General features: G+C 42.8%; 1 protein-coding gene across 3 annotated transcripts in view; it reads right to left on the bottom strand.

The window, feature by feature from the left end:
• KCNAB1 (potassium voltage-gated channel subfamily A regulatory beta subunit 1) overlaps nt 1-21,658 on the bottom strand; it is a gene marked incomplete at both ends in the record, with an annotated part of 324,812 nt that overhangs the window by 289,864 nt on the left and 13,290 nt on the right. The window contains one exon of one of the 3 annotated variants that reach the window (XM_084231609.1): nt 15,538-15,779. The exons of the other annotated variants lie outside the window; for them this stretch is intronic. Within the exon in view, the coding sequence (XP_084087735.1) occupies nt 15,538-15,779 (242 nt within the window). Of the gene's footprint in view, nt 1-15,537; nt 15,780-21,658 lie in introns of those variants that run through there. 3 annotated transcript variants of the gene reach the window in all.

The raw sequence follows: 21,658 nt of genomic DNA, 5'->3' as shown, positions 1-21,658 counted from the left end.
TGGGACCCTCACCCAGAGACCGGGGATCAAACCTGCACTTCAGAGGCTGCCGGCAGCCTTGCAACCCAGCGCTCAACTGCTGTGCCACTTATGTCTTGTGAATTCATAACTGACTTTGCAGAATGGCATGCCCTGTCTTCTGACTATATTCCTGTCTTAGACAAGTGTTGATAGGAATTCTAACTTGGTTAAAACTTGAAGCAGCTCATCAAATGAAGAAATGAAGAGTTGCTTTTACACATTTGAATCCAGCTGAGTGGGCAGCATCCTGGACTATTCCAATGTCAAGGTCTCTGATGGGTATTGTTTTTTTTGTTTGTTTGTTTTTTTCAAACCCAAGAATAACAGTTATGAACCGTGAATGACTTCACCGGCAGGAATGAGCTGAAGGAATTCCAGGCATCACATGTCTATGAGAGTTGTTAGTAACAGTCTTAGTGTTTGTAAGAGGCTCCATGTTGTAATAACATCTGTGGTCCTCTCCAGCCTGAATCTGGGTTGCTGACACTCAGCTGAACTTAAAATTAAAATAGGACAGCTGACCTCTGAAGACTATCTGGAGGGAGGTGATCAAAAGCAGCTAAAGGGAGATTTTGTTTTGAGAGCTAGTACAGCTACTTAGTGTCTAACCCAATACTTTGCATGTAGCAGTGGTTGAAATTATTAGTTCATTGTTTATATAATTAATAGATCTAAAATTAGAAGAAATAGCAGATTCATATAATACACAAAAATAAACAGGCACAGTACTAGCACTACCCTTCGCTCTGTATTCCTTCCTTAAAAACAGCCATCGTGAACAGATCAGTCTGTCCAGTTAAGCTTCAAGTAATGTTTAGAAATCACTTTATAATTTCAAGTGATGTGATTAAAGCACTTCAGATGTCAGTTTTTCGAACGCTTTTTCTATGTGATCAGCACCAAAAATCAGGTATTTTTAGTGTGGTGTTCTAAACTTTTGCTCTGAGATTTTGTGAATTCTTACAATGTTTTCAATATCTAGATCAAAAAACCCCAAATCATGTCATACATAAGAAAATTATGTGAGTAGTGTTTTTTCTAAATACAGGCAATCAAATCATACAGTTATTTTCACCGATAAAAATGGAAGTACTTTGCTAGTAATTTCTTCACTCATTTTCATCTGGGCTCACATAGGTATTTTGTAGATAATTAAATCAAAGACCAATCATTTTACGAAAAATATGAAACCACTACCACTAGGCTTTGGTGATGTGGACCAGCCTTTGCTGTTGAAGCAGAACCCATTGTGTATAAAATGAAAACACTTTCAAAAAAAGAGGGCAACTTATATTCAAAAAGAAAATATGAGGTCTCCCTGGTGGCACAAGGACTTAAGCATGGCACTGTGAAGCTATCAGCAGCCTCTGCAGCATGAGTTCGATCCCCAGGCAGGGAGAAACCCACATGGCACAGCAGACCTCTTCTGTCTCACCCGCTGCTCCCCTCAGCAGTGTATTTCAATCAATCTGTCTGTTCTGTTCCCCACTCTGTCTCTGGTTAATCCTCTCACTGCCCCCCACACCTCTGGCCTCTACCCCAGTTCTTGTATGCATAAATAAACAAATCTTAAAACAATGAAATAAAAGAGGGCCTCCCCAGTAGCGCAGCGGTTGAGCGCTGGGTTGCTAAGCTGCCTGTAACCTCTGCAGCGCTGGTTTGATCCCGGCCGCCCGGTGAGGGTCCCACATGGCAAGCAGACCTCTCCTGCTGCCCGCTGCTCCCCTCAGCAGTGTATCGTCAGTCTGCCTGTACTGTTTCCCACTCTGGCTCTGGTGAATTCTCTCACCCTCCCGCGCTTCTGACTGTACCCAGTGCTTGTATAAATAAATAAATAAATCTTTAAAAAAAAAGAAATAAAAGAAATTATGATCTACAGTGGAATACCAGTTAGATATAAAATCAGCATGAGAAGGGGTGGGATGGGAGCAAAGCACATCCAGCACATCCCAGGAGGCTTGGATCAGATAACAGCTTCTTTTTCTTGCTATAGTCCTCTGGGGGAAGGGAGGGGTGTGTATAAACAAATTCATCCATCTTGCAGTTCGGTTATCAGTAAAAGGTGGAAAAAGAAAGACAAACATGTGGCAAAGGAAGGAGAAGGGAAGGGAGGGAGGTGAAGCAATTGAAGCCAGGGGCTGGCGAGCACTCCCCCAGGCCAGCCTGCGCCCACAGGGTCCTTCGGTGCCCATAAAGGAGGACAGATGGACCAGCCTTCGAGAAAAGTCTTGAGCTGCTTTGAAGTAATGGATTTGAGGTTATCTGAGTCATTTAAGGACCTGCATTAAAGTCAGGAAAGGGAGAAAAGATGACAGAGCAGAGGCGCTGGAGTTTCCCTGCCTGTGAGTGAGGATGCTGACGATTTCAGTGGTTCCATGGAAGCACTTAAGAGCATCTGGACCAAGAGCAATAGGCCCTCTACACAACCCAGTGCCTCCTTCCTGAGGATAAAGCACCAGATCTCGGGGCCCTACTGGACTGACAAGCCCTGTCCCTCCCTAACAACCTCTTCCCGTGCATGGAAGGGAAAACAGAACACAGTCAACAAAGCTGTGCTGGAACCCATCCTCCACGTCCAGTCTCCCAAATCACACATGCAGTCTTACCCATCCTGCCGTGTGTTCCTGTCTTTGAGGCCTCCTACCTAGATTAGCAAAATAACTTTCTATCCGTTTCCTTTGCACAGCGTTTCCAAAAATACCTCTTTAGGGCGAAAATTTGATCTTGTCACTTCTTACCTAAGGATCCTTCCACAGTTTCTCACAGTGGGCTCCTCCCAGATTTGTTTCTCTGCTGCCTCTTTCTCTTCCAGGACTCTCCTTACTAATAATTTGGGGGTGGAGGGTGGGAGAAGAAATATGAGAAGGAAAATCCTTCTATATACTAGTCACAGGTTAGACCAATGTAAGTGTTTGGTTATGATTCTTTATATTTTTCTCTCTGTTCATAGCAAAGAGGAAATCCAGAGACACTGTTTAGCAGATGGGGACCAGATTCTGTTAACTAAGTGTCCAGAACTAATGTTTTGAATTTTCTTATATACATGCAAGGGTCTCTGCATTCTTCTGTCAAGCATAACTCTGTGAATGAAGTAAGTAACGCTGTATCTCTGTTCCTGCTAAGGTTGATAGTTGGGGATCTCCTGGTCCCTAAATCCCTGAATCTTCCATGGTCCAATGGTCTGTTCTCATCCTCATCCCACCTGATCCATAGGCAGGACTTCACAGACTTAACCTCTTCTAACGCCTTCATTTAGTTCCTGACACTCTGCTCTCTTTTCCTCCTACCTCGTGAGTGCTCAGTCTGAGTCCCCTTTGCTGATTCATCCTTATCTCCCCCATAGCCTAATACTGAGCCTGGGGGTAGTTTTGAGTTTTTCTCTTCTATACTTCCTTGCTAGTTTTAAGTTTTTACAATCCCACAATAAACTGACTCCAAGATTTATATATTTACATGTTGAATAGGAATCTCCAGCTTAGACCTCTTCTATAAACTCCAGACATGTCAACTTGACACTTTCCCTTTGTTATCTAATAGGCATGTCAATCTCACAAATCCAAAAAAGCAAGCTTTTACTCGTCCTCCCACCAGGCCTGCTCCCCTGCAATCTGATGACTCTCATTTAAAGGCAGTTGACTTGTTCCAGTTGTCAAGAAACTTCAAGTTATTTTTGATTATTCCTTTTACCACTCACTATATCCAATCTATTTGCAAATGTTCTTTACTCTTAAAATTGATTCAGAATCCTATTACTCCTCACCATTTCCACCCTGGTCAAGTGCTTGTTACCTCTTGACTGGACCATCCCAGTGAATGGTGTCTTCCTAATCAGCCACCAGCTTCTACTTTCAGTCTATTTTCCAGCTTAGTGGTTAGAATGATCCTGACATGCACGCCATGATGATCCTTTTAAAAATAAATAAAATCCTGCTCAACGTCCCCCAAACCCCCCCCCATCTCAGTGAGACTAGAAGCAATATCCTTTATTTTTTTTTAAACTTTTTTTTCTTTTTTTTAATAGAGGCATGTTTTATTTATTTATTTATTTGTTTGTTTGTTTGTTTTGTTTATACATGCACTGGGTACAGTCAGAAGCGCGGGAGGGTGAGAGAATTCACCAGAGCCAGAGCGGGGAGCAGAGCAGGCAGAAGGACCGAAGTACACTGCTGAGGGGAGCAGTGGGCGGCAGGAGAAGTCTGCGCGCCATGTGGGACCCTCCTTCGGTGGCCGGGGAGCAGCCAGGGATTGAACCGGCGCCGCAGAGGCCACAAACAGCTTCGCAACCCAGTGCTCAACCGCTGCGCCACCGGGGAGGCCCTAGAAGCAATATCCTCTAAACAACCTACAAAGACTTGCATGATTGGGCTTCTGTGCAGTGAAGTATTAACTTTGGCCAAAGAAAGGTTTATCCTTTGTCCCAAACTCCTGGCAGCTGAGCTCTGAGTCCTCGCAATGGCCGGGAGATCCCCAGTGTTCCATGATATGGGTATGTAAGCGCCTCATCTGAGGAGAAACATGGACCATGTGCAGAGTGAGAGCTGTGAGTATCTTATTCAGCTCACTAGAATCCAGAACCCCATGATGCACAGGACTGTATGACAACGCCAGACAGAACTTTCTCAGGGAAAGAACAGTGAAAACCACATGGAGTGCAATAAATGAGTGAGTGAAAAATGAAACAAGATGCACAGTGGAGGAGAAGCAAATGTAAAGGGGGCTGTGCAATGCATGACAAGTGTGATAGGCAACTTCAAGGGACTGAAGATCCAAGACTGAAGGATCTACTTCCTATGGAAATAACGCTGTTCCCAGGTACTGATAACTTATTGCTGATGACACTTTGATGCTTTTAATAAAGTGAGAAAAATTGAGAAGTAGGAGGCAGAGAGACCGTGGATGGAATCTGGTGGTGTAAATTCCTATATCTGAGAATGCAATGGTCTGTCTCCCAGTGAACAGTGTAGTTTGTTATATTCCCACTTAATAATTCACTTATTCAGTAAATATTTACTGAATTCTATACTAGATACCAGGTTCTGGGGATGCAGCAATTAATCATACAGATAAAATCCCTGTCCTGGAGTTCACACTCCAGTGGGATTGGAAATGGAGGCAAAAGGAGGGGGTACTAATTTGATGAGTCTTAGAAAGAAGTTTCAGTGGGAGTTAACCTGTTGGGAAATTATGCAGAGAGGTGCTGGCCCTATACATGGTCATCTTGGGAGACAATAAAAGATCCTTTTTAAAGCCAGCACCGGTTTCTAAATGCGTGTATGTTGTGTGTGCTGAGTTAGAGTGCAGTAAGGTATCAAAAGCAGGTTGAATCAGTGACCTACTGCAGACCCTTCAAATGCTAAGGCAAGAGCTTAGAAACATAATGAGCTGCACATTCTACACCCACACTCCACAATTGTCAGAGCTTCTATCTCATTGTGCCTTCACAAATTAAAAGGAATATCATGGAGGGAAAAAAAGACTAAAGACAACTAGGTCAAAACTCCCTTGTCTAAAAATATTCCATCTAACCCACTGAGAACCTATTTCCCTGGCTTCTGGGACATTTCAGCACTCCGCATAGGAAAAGGGCCCGCACCCACACTCCTGCACTGGAGTCAGTGTACAACAGGCCTCTCCCAGTGATTGCTGCTCCAGCTTCTTGGGTAGTTCCCTGACCTAGTTTTATAGGTGCCCAACTTTGAGGGTGGGGGCTACTCAGATAATTGTGTGGTTGGCCCCTCTCAGCACTGCCTATGGATTTTCAGAGGGCATTATGCATTTCCCAGGCATCACTCTTGACAGCCCAACCCCTGGCACCCAGGCATCAGCAGAGGTTTAGGTTAACCCAGATGACTAAACTCTTATAGGTCAGTTGGGTCAGTATAACTTTGAGATCCACCTCAGCTTTGACCTCAAGTTCAAGATGAGATATGGTGGCCCTCATTGGGTAGCTGTGGAAAACACAATTTTGGGCACAGAATTGGGAGAAGTAACCAGGCAACCTCAGGTCAAGTGTAGAACTGTATGGCACTGTAGCACCACCTCCCAACCTGAAGCAGACATTGCAATTACTAACAGTCCCCTTTCTCAACAATATCCTCCAAGCACTAATTAAAATTAATTCCAATCCAAATTGCCTTAGATTACAGAAAACTAAAAAGATATGACAACAAAATTCACTGTGATACCAAAATGAATCCTGTACTAGAGTAAATTAACTGTCAAAAAGGGCAATATTATGTGGGCTGAAAAAATTGGAATACAGTTAAATAAAAGTATCACATTACATGTGGCTGACTGCCACATGCAGAGAAATAAAACCAGACCACTCTCTCCCACCATACACAAAAATTAGCTCAAGATGGATTAAAGACTTTAATAAAAGAACAGGATCCATTAAATACATAGAAGAAAACATAAGTAGAACACTCCATGATATTGGTTTCAAGGATATCTCTGGAGGCTTGACTCTAACAGCAAGGAAAATAAAAGCCAAAATAAACAAATGGGACTGCGTCAAACTAAAAAGCTTCTGCGCAGTGAAAAAATTATCAGTAAACAAAAAGACACTCTACAGTGTTGTAAACCAATGTTAGCTCAATAAAGAAAAAAATGAGACACTCTATTGAATGGGAGAAAATATTGGTACATCATATATTCAACAAGGGGCTACTATCCAAAATCTACAAAGAACTCCTACAACTCAGTAAAAAGAGAACAAAGAACCCAATCAAAAAATGGGCAGAGGAACTAAATAGACATTTCTCCAAAGCAGACATACAAATTGCACACATAGAAATATTCAACATCACTCATTATCAGGAAATGAAAATCAAAACCACAATGAGATGCCACCTCACTTCTGTGGGAATGGCCTGTATCAAAAAAGACCAGAAATAACAAACAATCAGGGTGTGGAGGAAAAGGAACAGTTGCACCCTGTTGGTGAGTCTGTAGACTGGCCCAGCCCCACAGTGTGGCGCTTTCTCAAAATATTAAGAGCAGATCTACCATATGATCCTTTGATTTCACTCCTCAGCATTAACCCAAAGAGTACAAAAACATGAATTTGAAGAAAGGCAGGCACTCCTGTGTTCATTGCAGCACTTTTTACTGTAGCCAAGTCATGGAAACAGCCTAAGTGCCCAACCACAGATGAGTGGTTTAAGACATTGGGGGCATAGATACACTATGGAATACTATTCAGCTATTAGGGGGAAAAAATGTAATGACATGGATGACACTAGAAGGGATTGTGTTAAGTGAAATAAGTCAGGAGAAAGACAAGTACCAAGTACAAGTTGATTTCACTCACATGTGGAATGGGGATAAACAAAACAAAGGAACTGACAAAAAACTAAGCCAAAACAAAGTCTAGAAACATGACTGAAGGGTTAAGTTTACTGAGGGGGTGGGGGAGGAGGGAAATAGGGGTAGGAAAAAAGTGAGGAGACCCAATGGTATACAATAAGGGACATGGGTGGGGTGACGCACATCTGAGGAGGTGAGAACCTGATCCCCTAAATCATATTCAATGCTATGAACCAACGTTATCTCAAAAATAAATTAATTAAATGACTAATTAATTTTTAAGTGTCATTTTCCGGAAGCTGGTGATTGCACTGGGGATACATAAGTCGATACCCTAACACTTAGGGGGTATAAGGGCCAGGATGTATGTCATTTACTCTCACCCGGCTTGGAAAAACTGGGGCATGCATGTAAAAACATGAGCAAAGGTTGAGGCAAATGGGGCAAAATATTAATACATTAAAGGATAAAGTGATTACAGATGTTCTTAGTATTATTATTGCAATGTTTCTGTAAGGTTGAAATGATTTTCAATTAAAAAGGTTTTTTTTTTAATAATCTGATTTTAAGAAATAGATAGCTTGCCTATCTCCACCATTACCTGGACTCTCACCATCAGAGGTTCATTTCTTTGTCTATAAAACATTTTACAGATCCACCTCCCACAGCTTTAACCAGAAGCTTTGTTTTCACCTGTTTAAGATAGGACATTCTCAGAAGGAAGGGTAAGGGGGTAAGATGGCTGATTTTCCCCACAAGCTCCTTCTTTATACCTCCTCAACTCAGAGGTCGGCAATGTGATTCAGAGTCCCCTGTGCTCAGAAATTCTTGTACGTAGAAAAAATGCTTTTATCAAACATCTATCTAGATTATGGGGTAAGCTTCTCAGAATCATATCCAGACCATAACTTCATTTTTTCTCTCTCACTATATAAAACTTCGCATTGTAGCATCAAAAGAGATACTTCTTAATTTTAGCAATCAAGGAAAATATATAAATTCAAATATAAGTTCTGGTCTAGGGTTATCTGGATCAAGTTTGAAGATTGCAGTTCCTAGGAACAGAGGCGCTTCCTTTCCTTTATGAAATAGCGCAGACTAGTGGCAGTTATGAGCACTGCAGGGAAATTCAGGAAGATCTTTTTTCTTGAGTAAAAATATACTTGACCTACAGCTGCTTCTTGGTCAGGAAAATCAGTCTCAAAGTGCTGATTTTTTCATATGAAATTGATGTCAAGAATTTCCATATGAAAAAACGTGGTGTGTTAGGAGGCCATAAGTTATGCCCCAATGTTGTTCTTGAGTCCTGATTTTCCAATGTTTTCATTATGTTACATAAACCAAGCAACTCTTCCTTGGAAAACCACAAGTAGAGACTTAAACATGAAATGAAAATAATATTTCAAATCCAAGTGTTATGCATGTGTCACTCCTGCTTAAATTTTAAAGCATTTTCTACCGACACTGCTACCTCTGAAATGTACTTATTTTAGAACTTCTGCTCCATTCCATATGAAGTAAACATTCTGTCCAGTTCTGAATAGGCCCCTTTCACTGAGCCTTCTAGGCGTTTCACCAGCAGTCTCCTCAGCCGTCAAGTAATCACATATGTTGATGCCAGGAGAGACACAGCCAAGGGACGCCGGGCAAACCAGCCCAGGCCTAAAACTGACCAAAATGAGGCCAGCCTAAACTAAATCATGCAGGCCTTTTTTTTTCTTCATGTGAAAATACAACCCCCTGTGCAAGTAACGCTGTTTCTAGGCTTTTGATTTTTACAATCATGGGTATAGCTGCTTTTCAAATGGGGCTGAGTGTGTCGAGTGTTCTGTGAAAAATTAGGTCATAGGACTGCATCACAAAGGATTTTGGGGGGATGGGAGGGCTGGAGGATGACAATAAGTTCAACTTAGGAACAAAAACAATTTTCAGCTTCTGCGATGTATTTGCCTGTGATATGATGAAAAGCAGAAAGCAAGAGGCAGATGGGCTTTCGTGAGTGCCCACCATTTGGCTGTTTTCACAAATGGTATTTTCCTATAGGAAGGGTTTGCTATTTCATTTTCTAGATAAGGAGGTAGAGGATCAGAGAAAGGAGGGAGGGAGCTGGTCTTCAAATCATCCAGCTGGGATGCCACATTCCCACTGACAGGATCCAGAAAAAGGTTTTCAGAGTGAAAGATAGTTCCCACTTGTCCTTAGAACCTTCATTTACAGATACATGCAAACCCTTTGCCCAGCAACTTTGGGTTGTTTCCTGTTCCTCCTGTGTCACTGCACAGTCAGGTAACACATGGCCCTGGCCTGATACCCAAGCATTCCCCCTAATCTGGTCTAGAAACTTCTATTCTGTCTTTGCTGTTTTCAGGTTATACCGGGCCTGTGTACTGTTTCCTTCTTTGTCTGCTGCCTCTTAGCTTAGATTAATAGGGGCATCTCCAGCACACACTTCCCCATTTTAACGGGCTGGGAACTCAGGCAGAGTCTGAGCCACATTGGGCACTGGCAAGCTGTTAGGAGTTGGTCATTTTCATTTCATTCTGCCTCAAATATTTTTTTCTAGACACTATGCTAGGCACGAGGCTCAGGTTGATGGAAGGTGAATTTTGTCTTCATATTACTCCATTTGGAGAATAATTTACTCCAGTGCTTCCTGGAGCTGTTTGATGGTGGAGGCCATGGAAGGTGTAATGAAAAAAAAAATCTTTCTCAAAGTATACTAAGGATATATCCTGATAGGAGAAGCTAAATATTTATAAAAGCAAGTGAGGACAGGTAGGTGACAAGCTCAGATTTGCACAAGATTCAATTTGTAGGCATTTATTTTCTGCCCCTCTCCCTGGTTAAATACACCAGCACCCACATTGTCCCTCAGCCCTTGAAAAATGACTGGTGATGATTCCCAGGACTGCTTCAGGAGGGTGGAGGGAAGAGACACTGGCAGGCCCCCACTCTAGCAGGTAGTGAGCCAACCATCTTCACATATGAAGCTTCATTTAATTCTTATGACACCATCATGAGCTAAGTGGAATCTTTGCCCTTGTACAGATGAGGACACTGAGGCTCAGCGAGGTGAAGATGCGCATTGGGCCTGGGACCCATGGACATCTGGGGCTGGAGCACTCTTCATGGGGGAAAGGGAAGATCTTAGCTACAGTGACTTTCCTTCTGCTCCTCAACTTCTGGCTGGATGCACCCAATCAAGTATATACACATGTAGCAGGCCTAGGCTAATTACAAGATAATTCAAGCCCTAGTCCTATCCTCACATTAAAATTGAGAGTTACATACGCGCACGCACACACACACACACACACACACACCCCAATCCAATTCCTATGGGGAGAGATTTGCCCCGGAGGTGTGGAAGAATGTTTGAGGCGGGGCAAAGCATGATGATTGGAAACTCAGTGTTTCAGGGCAAAGTCAGGGCAGAGTATCAACAGGTTTGGGGAAAGCAGTCCCAAGTGGGGTGCTGGGTGTGCCTGGACCCCAAGCATCCCCAGAGGCTGTGTGTCTTGTGGTAGTAGTGGTGGTGTGTATGGTCATGTGTGTGTGAGCATGGGGATGTGAACATGTGTGACTGAGTATGTGAGCATGAGTGAGTGTAAGTGTGAGTGTGGGTGAGCAAATTGAGTGTGTGAGGATGTTGTGAGGGTGTGTGAGAGTGAGCATGCGTGAGTGTGAGTGTTAGCTGGCGTGGGCTGGGGTTTGGGAGTATGGGGAGTATAAAGAAAACTGGGTCTGGGACCCCAGAGACAGGCGTCTAGTCCCAGCTTTGCCACTGTTTGCAAATGCCACTTCAGCCTGGTCACCCAGCACCCCCAAACCTCCATTTTCTTCAGCTGTAAGATCAGAATTGAAGCAGATTATGTCCAAGGTCTGTCCCATACCAATAATTCTATCCCTGGCCTCGCCTTTTCTTTTTTTGTCCCCTCCCCACCTGCAGCTCAAAGCTCTAGAAAACTTTATCTTTAGTTGGCAAACAGCATAACTTTTTTTTGAGAAGCAATTGTTTCATCCCATGAACTGGGCGAGCCCTCTCCTTGTAAGAGAACAGCCAAACCTGTGTCATCGCTATGCGGGAATTGTTAGTAGGAAAGTCATCTCACACTGACGGATGTCATTTCTTCTGCCAACCACCCACTTGCCTTTGCCGAACTATCACGGATGTGGTGCCACTCCTTTTATTAGGGGCTCCACACGAAAGAGACAAAGTCCCCACCACTGCGTTGACCCTAAGGATACATTTGAGGATAATATTAATTACATAAAGAACAACCATGGGAAGAAGTTTCTTCTGCTCTAGATTAGGAGGAGGGGCCACTACTTAGCAACTGGCTCGTCTCTACCTCTGGGACACTCAGTGTCATACGCACTCCATTTCCCTCATTACAGTCTGACGCTGCAGGAAGCTCAGAGCCAAACCTAGGTTCAGGTGTGCGGCTGCACATGGCACATTCAGTCCAGGCCTTTCTTTCCTGCCCCAAATCTTTCTTGGCCTCATTAATTCAGGTGCCTGCCTGATGGCGGGCACCTGGAGTGGGTGCTAAGGTGCTAAGACACCTGGGCTAAGACTGTGCTTTTTAAGGGCGGTGTCACGGGGACGCCAGTAGAAGTCGAAAGAGAAGAAGCCTGAAGCAGAAGCAGAGAACGCCAGAGAGCCCAGATAGAGTGAAGATTTGCTGGGGGCTAGGAGGACTGCCAGCCTCCCAGCCCCCCAGCACCCCTGCCTGCCATGTACCTGCTGAACCCCAATAAAAGACCTGCAAAAAACCACTGAGGACTCTGACTCCTCCTTTACCCGGTCTGCATGGGATCAGAAAACCTGCACTGTGGTCCTTCCTGCCCTTACAATATGTAAAAAAAGTAAATAAATAAAATGTAAATAAATATGTAAATAAATAAAATGTAAAAATAGATAAATAAATTTAAAAAAAGAAATGACTGAAGGAACATTTGGGGTGACAATTTTGTAGACACTAATAAAGCTGAACCCACAAAAAAGTCTAATTTTTTGCTGAAAATTCTAAATCAACAGATTTAAACAATAACTTGGCATTTTTAATGCCATAATCAAACAATTTCTCCAGTTTCCTTTTACTTGATACTTGTGTTTGCATATTTATTGATATGACCTCCCCTGGTCACCTATAGTTAAAAACAAAACGAAGTCTCCATGGAAACACAACATAATTTCTCTCAGATGATTGAGGGACCCAAGCAGCTGGAACTGGGCTGAAGGCTGAGATGGGATTTGACCAAATTAGGAAGAAAAAACACTTCCCTGACTTTTCCAGATCTCAGAATTCAAACCTCAGCATGGAAACCTGCAGATTGTGAACTACTATAGATTATTTTATTATTTCTTTTCCTTCTGAGAATTGTCTATCTTCTCCATCTGTATGTTTCAACTATAGGGTGCTGTCATCCCCTGCCTCTAGACTGACTGGCAGAACCTACAGAACAAGTGAGAGGGGAGTCTGTATTGAGTGAGCACCTACTGTATGTTAGGCACTTACACATCACAGACAGCCCAAGGGCATGCAGGGTAAACCTGAAGAACTGAGACTTGAACTCATTTGGTTAATGCCATTTCACTAGACATGAAACAAGACCCTTCAGAAAAAAATCGGAAAGACAGGTTGAACTAGGTCTTTTAACATAGCTGTAGTCTCAGGGGAAGAGGAAATCAAGTAAAGAAAATTCTTAAAGCACCTGCCCACTTCACCCTGCTTATGTTTACAAGAGCCAAGTGAGGGTTTTCCCAAGAAAACCTGGATTCTCTTTAAAAATCCCATACTGGGGCCTCCCTGGTGGTGCAAGGGGATAAGCACCGCACTATGAAGCAATCCGCAGGCTCTGCAGCATGAGTTCGTTCCCCAGCCAGCCAGGGAGCAGCCCACATGGCGAAGCAGACCTCTCCTGTCTCGCCTGATGCTCCACTCAGCAGTGTATTTCATCAGTCTGCCTGTTCTGTTCCCTGCTCTGTCTCTGGTGAATCCTCTCACCCACCCACCCCCCACATCTCTGGCTTGTACCCCAGCTCTTGTATGCATAAATAAATAAATCTTTTAAAAAAAATCCCATCCTGATGTTTAAAGGAGGATGAGTTAAATAAGGACAATTAATAAGAGCCTTGAAGCAAGAATGGACACTGGTATGAAGAAAGGGGCCCTGCTTCCAGTTAGAGTGAGGGGTCATGGCAGATGTATCGCGAAGAGTTGGATAGAGACTAGCACATGTTCTTAATTAAAAAAAATGGCTATTTTCTGGGGCCAATTATCAATTAACTGTGCTTTTACCCCCCTCAAATTCTGATCTGTGAAAATTTCCCCAAGTCCTATTTCTTACTAGAGTGTGATTAGCAGCACATACGCCTACCAAGGGTCACCTCTGAAGAGGACCCAGCATCATCAAGGTCATAGACACATGCCCGCCAATGCTTCAGAAGTGTGCTCTCAAGCCTTGGAGAGAACAGAATCTGCAGGGAACCCCTCAAGAAGCTGGGCTGCCAACCCCACACCATTTGGGACAGCTTTGCTTTCACCTGTATGAAGAAAGCATGCCTCTGTTTTTTTACCATTTCAAAAGCACTGTCCTGAGACATATCTTTGCCTGCTCATAGGCACAGATCACATAATTGATATTTGAACCAGAAATTGTGAGAGGAAGTAGGCTGTCCTCTGAAGACAGGTTCAGAGGATGGGAGTGAGAAAGGCTGGCATCTCCTCCTCCACCCCAGTGAGAGGAGCCCCACTCTGTTCTCCTGGATATGCATTTAGATTCTTCTCAGGCTCCATTCCTGAAACCTGATGGACTAGGCTGCTCTCAGTTTAAATGCCCTGTAAGCCTAGAAGATTCACCCCTCTTCTGCAGGAGCCCTTTACTGTATAGAGTCTGCGTGAAATACTTTGCCCTCCAGAGAGGAGTCATATCATTGCAAATTGCTTTCTCAATCAAATTAGCTGATAAACTAGAGCACTCGCTACTCTACTAAAATAGCTCTTTAGATTATAGAGAAGTGAAATCACTGGGGACAATCTGTACATGCAAACTCTCTGAAGTCAAAAATTTGACTTGAGCTAAGGAAGTATTCTTCACAAGTGCTAAGCTGGTTTGGTTTTTTGTTTCATCTTGTTTTGTTTTTCAGTTTTCAACTATCTCATCCTTCTGAATAGCTTTTGCTCTGCTTCCCAGTGTTGAAATCCCTGGGCATTTGTCTAGAAAGCACTGGTGCAGGTGCTGTCAGTGATTTAACTAAGCACAGGCAGATCTTGTAGAGGACTAGAACAATAACTGCTCTGAAAAAGAATGATCCTTCCCATCACAGAGCAATTTATAAAGATTACACATCCAACCGCATACCAGGAAAGTAGTTCTCCCTTTCGTTAATTTTTCACAGAATAAATGATGAAATTGGAAGGTTAGAGAGCAGCCAGTACTTTATCTTGGACTACATTGATAAAAAGTGTTGTCATTTCAAGAACTCCCTCAGTTTCTTGAACTACTTTATTAGCCATTCACACAGACCGCATGATTCAGACTTAGAAGAAAATAGCAGCCATAAAACCTAGGCAGCGTTAAAACAAAACAAATCTGTCTTTATTTATATATTCTCTTAAATAAACAAAGTCCCTGTTTTTCAGGATGACTTGCTAAAGCATCTGCCTACTCAAAGTCAAGGCTATTTCTGACAGCACATAGTGAGAAGCTTTCACAGGTGAGCCTGACCTATCACCTAGACAATCTTTTGAGCAAAATTAAAGTAGACAATTTAGGGCCTCCCTGGGGGCACAAGGGGTTAAGATGCAACCTATGAAGCTGTCCGCAGCCTCTGCAGCACGAGTTTGATCCCCCGGTTGGCCAGGGACCTCTCCTGACTCGCCCGCTGCACCCCTCAGCAGTGTACTTTGGTCAGTCTGCCTGTTCTGTTCCCCATTCTGTCTCTAGTGAATCCTCTCACCCCTCACACCTCTGGTCTGTACCCCAGCTCTTGTATGTATAAATAAATAGATCTTAAAAAAAAAATTAAAACTAAAAAATAAAATAAATAAAGCAGCCCAAAAAGGGGGTTCACTGCATTCATTTCCCCCTTTTTCTATTGATACATAGTGTTTGTCTTGCAGTTTCAATGCTTATTTTTTTTACTAACGACAACCTTTCAGTGCAGTGCCCTGGTTGAATAACATAGCAATCAGCAAGTACCTGTAAGTCATGCCCGTCTCTGCCCTGGTGGTTTCCTGCAATGAAATTCCATGGACACGTAAAAACTTTTCCAAATATTTCCGTTCCACTGCTCCACTGGACCGGGCAGGCCAGCAGGTTACAGCGGGCGGAGGTCTGGTCACTGCCACGTGCCGCCTGCATTTCAGAGTTGATTCACCGGATTTGGGCAGGCCCAGCTTGGGGCTAGGGATGTCCGCACAGGCAGGTTTGTACAGATGCATGTTTCAAAAGCCCAAGGAGGCAAAGCAGATTTCAGTCTTGCTTGACTAACCTGGGTTATCGGGCTTGATGTGTCCCAGAAAGGGATCAGCTGATTTTCCTTAGATATCCCTTAACAGTTTTTGCCTGTGAGCAGGCGCCTGGGTCCCAGCAGAGCTGCTGGTTATATGTCTCAGCTGAAGTCTGTGCAAAAAAAAGGATGCCTGACAAAGGCCAATTACTTTTCTTGTCCTTGGGAAAAATATGGGCACTCTTTCCCATGCCTTTCTATTTAGGTAAAAGGAAATATTTTGGTGGGATATGGGCCAAATACTCTGTTCTCATAAAGACCAGCAGGCCTTGGAGATGATTCATGAGTGTGTGATGAGACCTCTTTAAACTACCAAATAATTCATAATCAAATGATTTATTATACTAGTGGCATGCTTCATTTAGGTGAATAGACCATTTACCTTGTTTTTTTTTATATGTTGCTATGAAAGGATAGGAAATTTCAAGATGGTTGTAGAAAGCACAAGGCCCACACAAATATGCCCCAATGGTTAATGACAAAAATGCAAAAGCAATTTAATAGACAATAGACTTTTCAACAAATGGTACTGGAGCAATTTGACATCCATAAGCAAAAACAAAGGAACATTTGACTTAGACCTCACATTTATACAAAAACTATCTCAAGATGAATCACAGACTTAAATGTAATACTTATAAAACTTCTAGGCAAAAAACTTAGAAGAAAATCTTCAGAACCTAGGGCTAAATGAAAAGTACTTAGATATAAAACTAACACATTCCAATCACAGAAAAATTACTAAGTTGGACCTCATCAACATTCAGAACTCCTGTTCTGTGGAAGACCCTATAGAAAATTTAAAAAAAAAAAAAAAAGACAGACTGGGAGAAAATATTGGCAAACCAAATGTCTGGCAAAGAACTTATATCTAGAACATATAAGGAAGTCTTAAAACTCAACAATAAAAGCATTTTAAAAAATTAGTAAATGAACAAAAGACATGAACAGGTATTTCACTGGCAAGGATATAATGATGGCAAAAAAGCACATGATAACATGTTCAACACCCTTAGCCATCAGAGAAATGCAAACCAGATCTACCATGAGATAGGGCACATCTATCGGAATTGCTAAAATAAAAATGCCAATAGCACCAAATACAGGCAAGTTTTCAGAGAAGGTGGGTCCCTCATAAATTACTGGCAGGAATGTAAAATGCTACTGTCACTTCATAGAAAAGGATGACAGTTTCTTATAAATCAAAACATTCCAAACTTCTTGTATAGCACATCAATTATGCTCTTACTTATTTATCGCAGAAAAATAAGATATTATGTTCATACAAAAACCTATAGATAGTTTTATTCAAAACAGTCAAAAACTGAAAAAAAGCCAAATTTTCCACAATGGGTGAGTGATTAAATTGTGCTATGTCCATACTACAGAATACTTCTCAGCTATAAAGGAATGAACTATTATTCCATGTAGCACCTTGAATGGATCTCAGGGAATTATGCAGAATGAAAAAAAGCCAGTAAGAAAAGGTTACATACTGTGTGATTCCATTTATGTCACATTCTTGACATAACAGAATTATAGAGCTGGATATCAGATTAGTGGTTGCCAGAGGTTAAGACAGAGGAAAGGCAAGGGCTGTATCCATAAAAGGGTAGATGAGAGATTCTTGTCCTCAGACAGCCCTGCTCCCCTCCCCCTGGGAACCATCATGAGAGGTTTTTCTCCTCAAGTCTCCACAGTCCTCTCTTCACCTGTGCCACATAGGGAGACCACAGTTAAATAAGTGTGTGTTGCATCAAAGTGCATTGAGGACCATCCCCCTTTGCCCTGGGGGAGTTCAAAGGGAAGGAGAGAGACCCGAACCGACTACAAAGCCTCCCACTGTGAGCCACAAAGGAGGCAGGCGGTGAGGACACGCCCCAGCCCAGCCAAGGGTGGAGGAGAGGAAGGAATATCAGGTAAGGAAAGAGGTAAGGAGACCTTTCCAAACCTCACCATCAAGCAAAAAGCCTACTCTTGAAAGGCTCCCTGTTTATAGCTCATTGGCTGTTTTCTAGATAATCCTCTCCCCTCTTTCAAGCCAAAAGTTCTCGAGGAACAGAATAAGACAGTCAGGGGAGGATGAAAGAGGGTCAGCAAATTCCAGGAGGTGGAACTGCAGCAGGGGGCAGATGGAAAGGCCCCACTGAGCAACCTCAGCACCCAGCCGGCATCTCCAGCACTGCCTCATTTTACCTCTTACCTTATCCTCACTGCTTGCACGTAATACACACTTGCACTGTGACAAAACAAAAACATAAAACAACCCCTCCCCAATGTGTAGTTGTCACATTTCTAGTACACACATATATTGCATTACAGCCTTGTTTCACAAAGAGTGAGCATCCTCCAGGTGACAGGTCTGTGGGTCTCCTTGACCTGAAGAGCTTGGCCCACCTGGATCCCACACTGGGCACATCCACATTCCCAAATACACCTTAAATTTGTAGCAAAAGCTCCACTCACTACTTAGTGTGTGATTCTCTTGCTCTTTCTGCAAAAAGTCACAAAAAGATGCTATATGTGGCCTCTAGTCTAAGGCTAAAGCAAAGGAAATGGCCAGCAGGACTCAGAAATGCCTTGAAATGTGGCTGCTGGGGTCACAGAGTGCCCTGGAGAGAGGCAGTAAGGAGGAAGGGAGAGAGTGGGAGGTGAGTAGCAGAGCTCCTTTCTATTACGAATTGAGTGGTGAAGTTTTAATGTCAGGGTGGAATTGTGGTGACCTGCTATAGCATTCTCATGGAAACACTTCCAGGATGTTGACAATACCCCCCTAACACTCATCTGCATTGGCCTGGCTTAAAAGACCTCCTCTGGAGAGGGGAGGGAATCTTATGGAAAGAGCATGGGCTATGAAGGAAGACCTGCCCCTCCCGCACACAAGCAGATTAACCGTGGGTGCTTCCCAATTTCTTCCTCTGAAAGATAGTACATGCTACATCAAAGGGTTATTGTGAAAATTAAATGAAATACAGTGTTTGGTGTGCCTGGTACAGAATAAATGGCCTCATAAACAATGGTTATTGTTATGACGTCTGCTGCATTGCACAACTCCAAGGACTGTCATCAGGGCTGTGCCGTGTGGATGGTGCCCCTAGTGGTGGTGCAGGGCACAGCCTGCAAGGCTCTGTGTGGTAGACCTGGCCAGATGATGAAAGTTTCCAGAGGTTTAATACTGTGGGTTGCATGACTGCAAAATAGATGGGGATGGCTTTATGTGACTTTCTTCTTTCTAAAAGGGAAGGGTTATCTGGATAAAGTTGGTTTGTTTTTCATCTGGCAAGAAATCCCCCCACTGCTCCTCAAGCACCTACTCAGAATGTAGTTTGAAAGTTGTGAAGACTCCTACCTGACCATGACCACTGCTCCATGTTCTCCACCACCAGGCTTGGCCATCTTTGTCCACACCTCATTCTTTTGGGGTCTGGAACTCGTCAGAGCCAGACTGGGAGGCCCTGCTGCAGAGTGCCATGAGAAAAGTAAGTCCCTGCTGCAGTGGCAAGGCCTAAAAGTTTCTCTCCCCAGGGAACAGGGCGGTTCCAGGTTCCAGGCCCTACCCTAAGGAAGGGCGGAATTGGGTCTGGAGGAGAGAAGAGAGGGAGAAGGAAGAGATCAAGCTGTCTAGGAGAGGCACAGGGAGCAGAGAGACATGTGAAGAAGCTGTGCTTGCTTCTCAACCTTAGATGGTTACCAGGGACTTGGGGGACATGGAAGGAGACACTTGAGAGAGACAGAGATGTGGGTGAATGATGCGAGGGGGAGGTTAACACAGGCAGCCCTTATCTTGACTTGGGTTTTGATTTTGCTCTTTTCCTTCCAGACTTGCCCGGCCCCTTCTGCCCCTATGGGTCCCCACCAGAAGGTGCCTTAGACTTAGCTTTTGGGCCTCAGCAGTCCTGCTTTGAGCCACCCCTGTTTGGCTGGGCATTTATCCACAAGGGCATGGGTAACTTTTAGTATTGAATTGCAAACTATTTTAATAACATTCTTTCTCTTCTCTTTATTGCACATTAATTGTATTAAAGCCATTTTTTATTGAAGGTCTTGCGCACTAGAGCACATTTTGTCTTGATGTGGCTGATGGCAGAACCCATTTAGAGTAGGCAGGTCCCAGGGTCCCAGGGTGCCCCTCACCCTGCCTGTTAACGGTTTCGGTTTGTGACAGAGTGCTCAGCCAAGAGTCTTGCTGTTCCCATCCCACCTGAACCAACCTAGTTCTTCAACATCTTCTCTGTAAGTAAAATTAATCTTTAAAAAAATCTGGGATTCTAACTAAAGTTGTAAGGAATGTCAGAAACCAACTAGTTCAATTCTCTGTTTTCCAAATAAGGAATAAAATAAACTGGCAAACTGGCAACTTTCGGGATCAGTTACTACAAGGACGAGAACAAAATGGGAGCTTGGCAGAGCAAGGTCATAGGTCAGAGAGGGCTTAAATCAAATTCTTGTCTGATGTGAGTGCTCTCTTGAGTATTTACTTTCTTCCCTCAGAAAATTAGAAACAATACTACCTCCAGAGAGTTAAATAAACGAAATCAGTTTTTATTTTTTTAATCCCCAGATATACCACAATGCCCCTTAAAATGTTGTTTCACTATAAAATAACCATAAAGGTTTAAGCATTGACAAAAGTTCCAGGAAAAAAATTATCCACAGAAAAGCCCTTAATACGTTTCTGCTGCAGAAGACAAATGAACAGCTTCACTTTGCTCCCTTGATTTATTGTAGAAGGTTCTTTTCAACAGGCAAGATCTAAAACCTGAGCATATATATCCCATCAACACTTTGAAAAATTGTATTCTACCAGTTTGCTTTTCTAAAATCTCTAAGGATTATTCCAAGATAAACTTCAACTTGAAGTCATTTCAGCATTTGGTATTTTCTCAAATAGGCAAATGGTATTTCAAATAAAGTGACAACTGAATTTTTTAGAGGTCGCCTTTTTAGCAATCTTGCTAGATAGAACACAACCAAGAATCAACAAATGAACACATAAGCTATCACAAAGCCCATGTTTCAGCCCTCCTGGGAGAGTACCTCAATTCATAAACCACTCGCTCTTTCTAGAACATAATTCAAGCCAGATGAATTTTCTTCTTTCCTATTCTTCAACAGAGGAAAGAAAGCAAATTAGGTGAAGCAGGTTATTAGAGGCAGGCATACTGACAGCAGCAAGAAAAATTTACCAGAAGGTGAGGACACAGAAAAAATAACAGAGGAAGAAGAAAATAGAGAAGCCAGAATTTAAAAAATAAAATAGCAAAATGAGGCCTCTGATTTTCAAGGCAAATAGTTGCACATACCTTACTAGTCCCTGAAGACATTTTAACATAGCATAATAGTTGACATTTATGAAGATAAACTAGAGTTGTCAAATTGTTTTTTCAGGTTCAAAATTTAAAATAAAGCCTTCTTAAATTATAAGATTTCAGGTATTGGGAAAATTTCATTTTCCCAGTGAAGTGGAAATTTTCATTTTCTGACCATGTCAGATAGATAGCTGTGAATATTTTCTACATTTAGAAATATTTTCTTGCCCAATCTTGTAGTTTTTCCCACTGATATCTAACCTGAGACAAGGTCAACTTGATCCTGAGCTATACACTATGCATTTCTTTCCTCAGCCCTATTCCTATCTGCCTCCTCTGCAAACCCAGTTGAAATGGGGCATTTATGTGTATTTCTCCTGCCACTTCTCATCCCTGTCAAACCCAGTTGAAATGGGGCATTTATGTGTATTTCTCCTGCCACTTCTCATCCCTGTCTCCCTACCTCTGGTAGAAATAATTATTCCTTTATCTCTATTGCCAT

Source organism: Talpa europaea (genome assembly GCF_964194135.1).
Source record: "Talpa europaea genome assembly, chromosome: 4".
NCBI lineage: Eukaryota > Metazoa > Chordata > Mammalia > Eulipotyphla > Talpidae > Talpa > Talpa europaea.
This window is presented reverse-complemented; position numbering and strand designations above follow the sequence as displayed.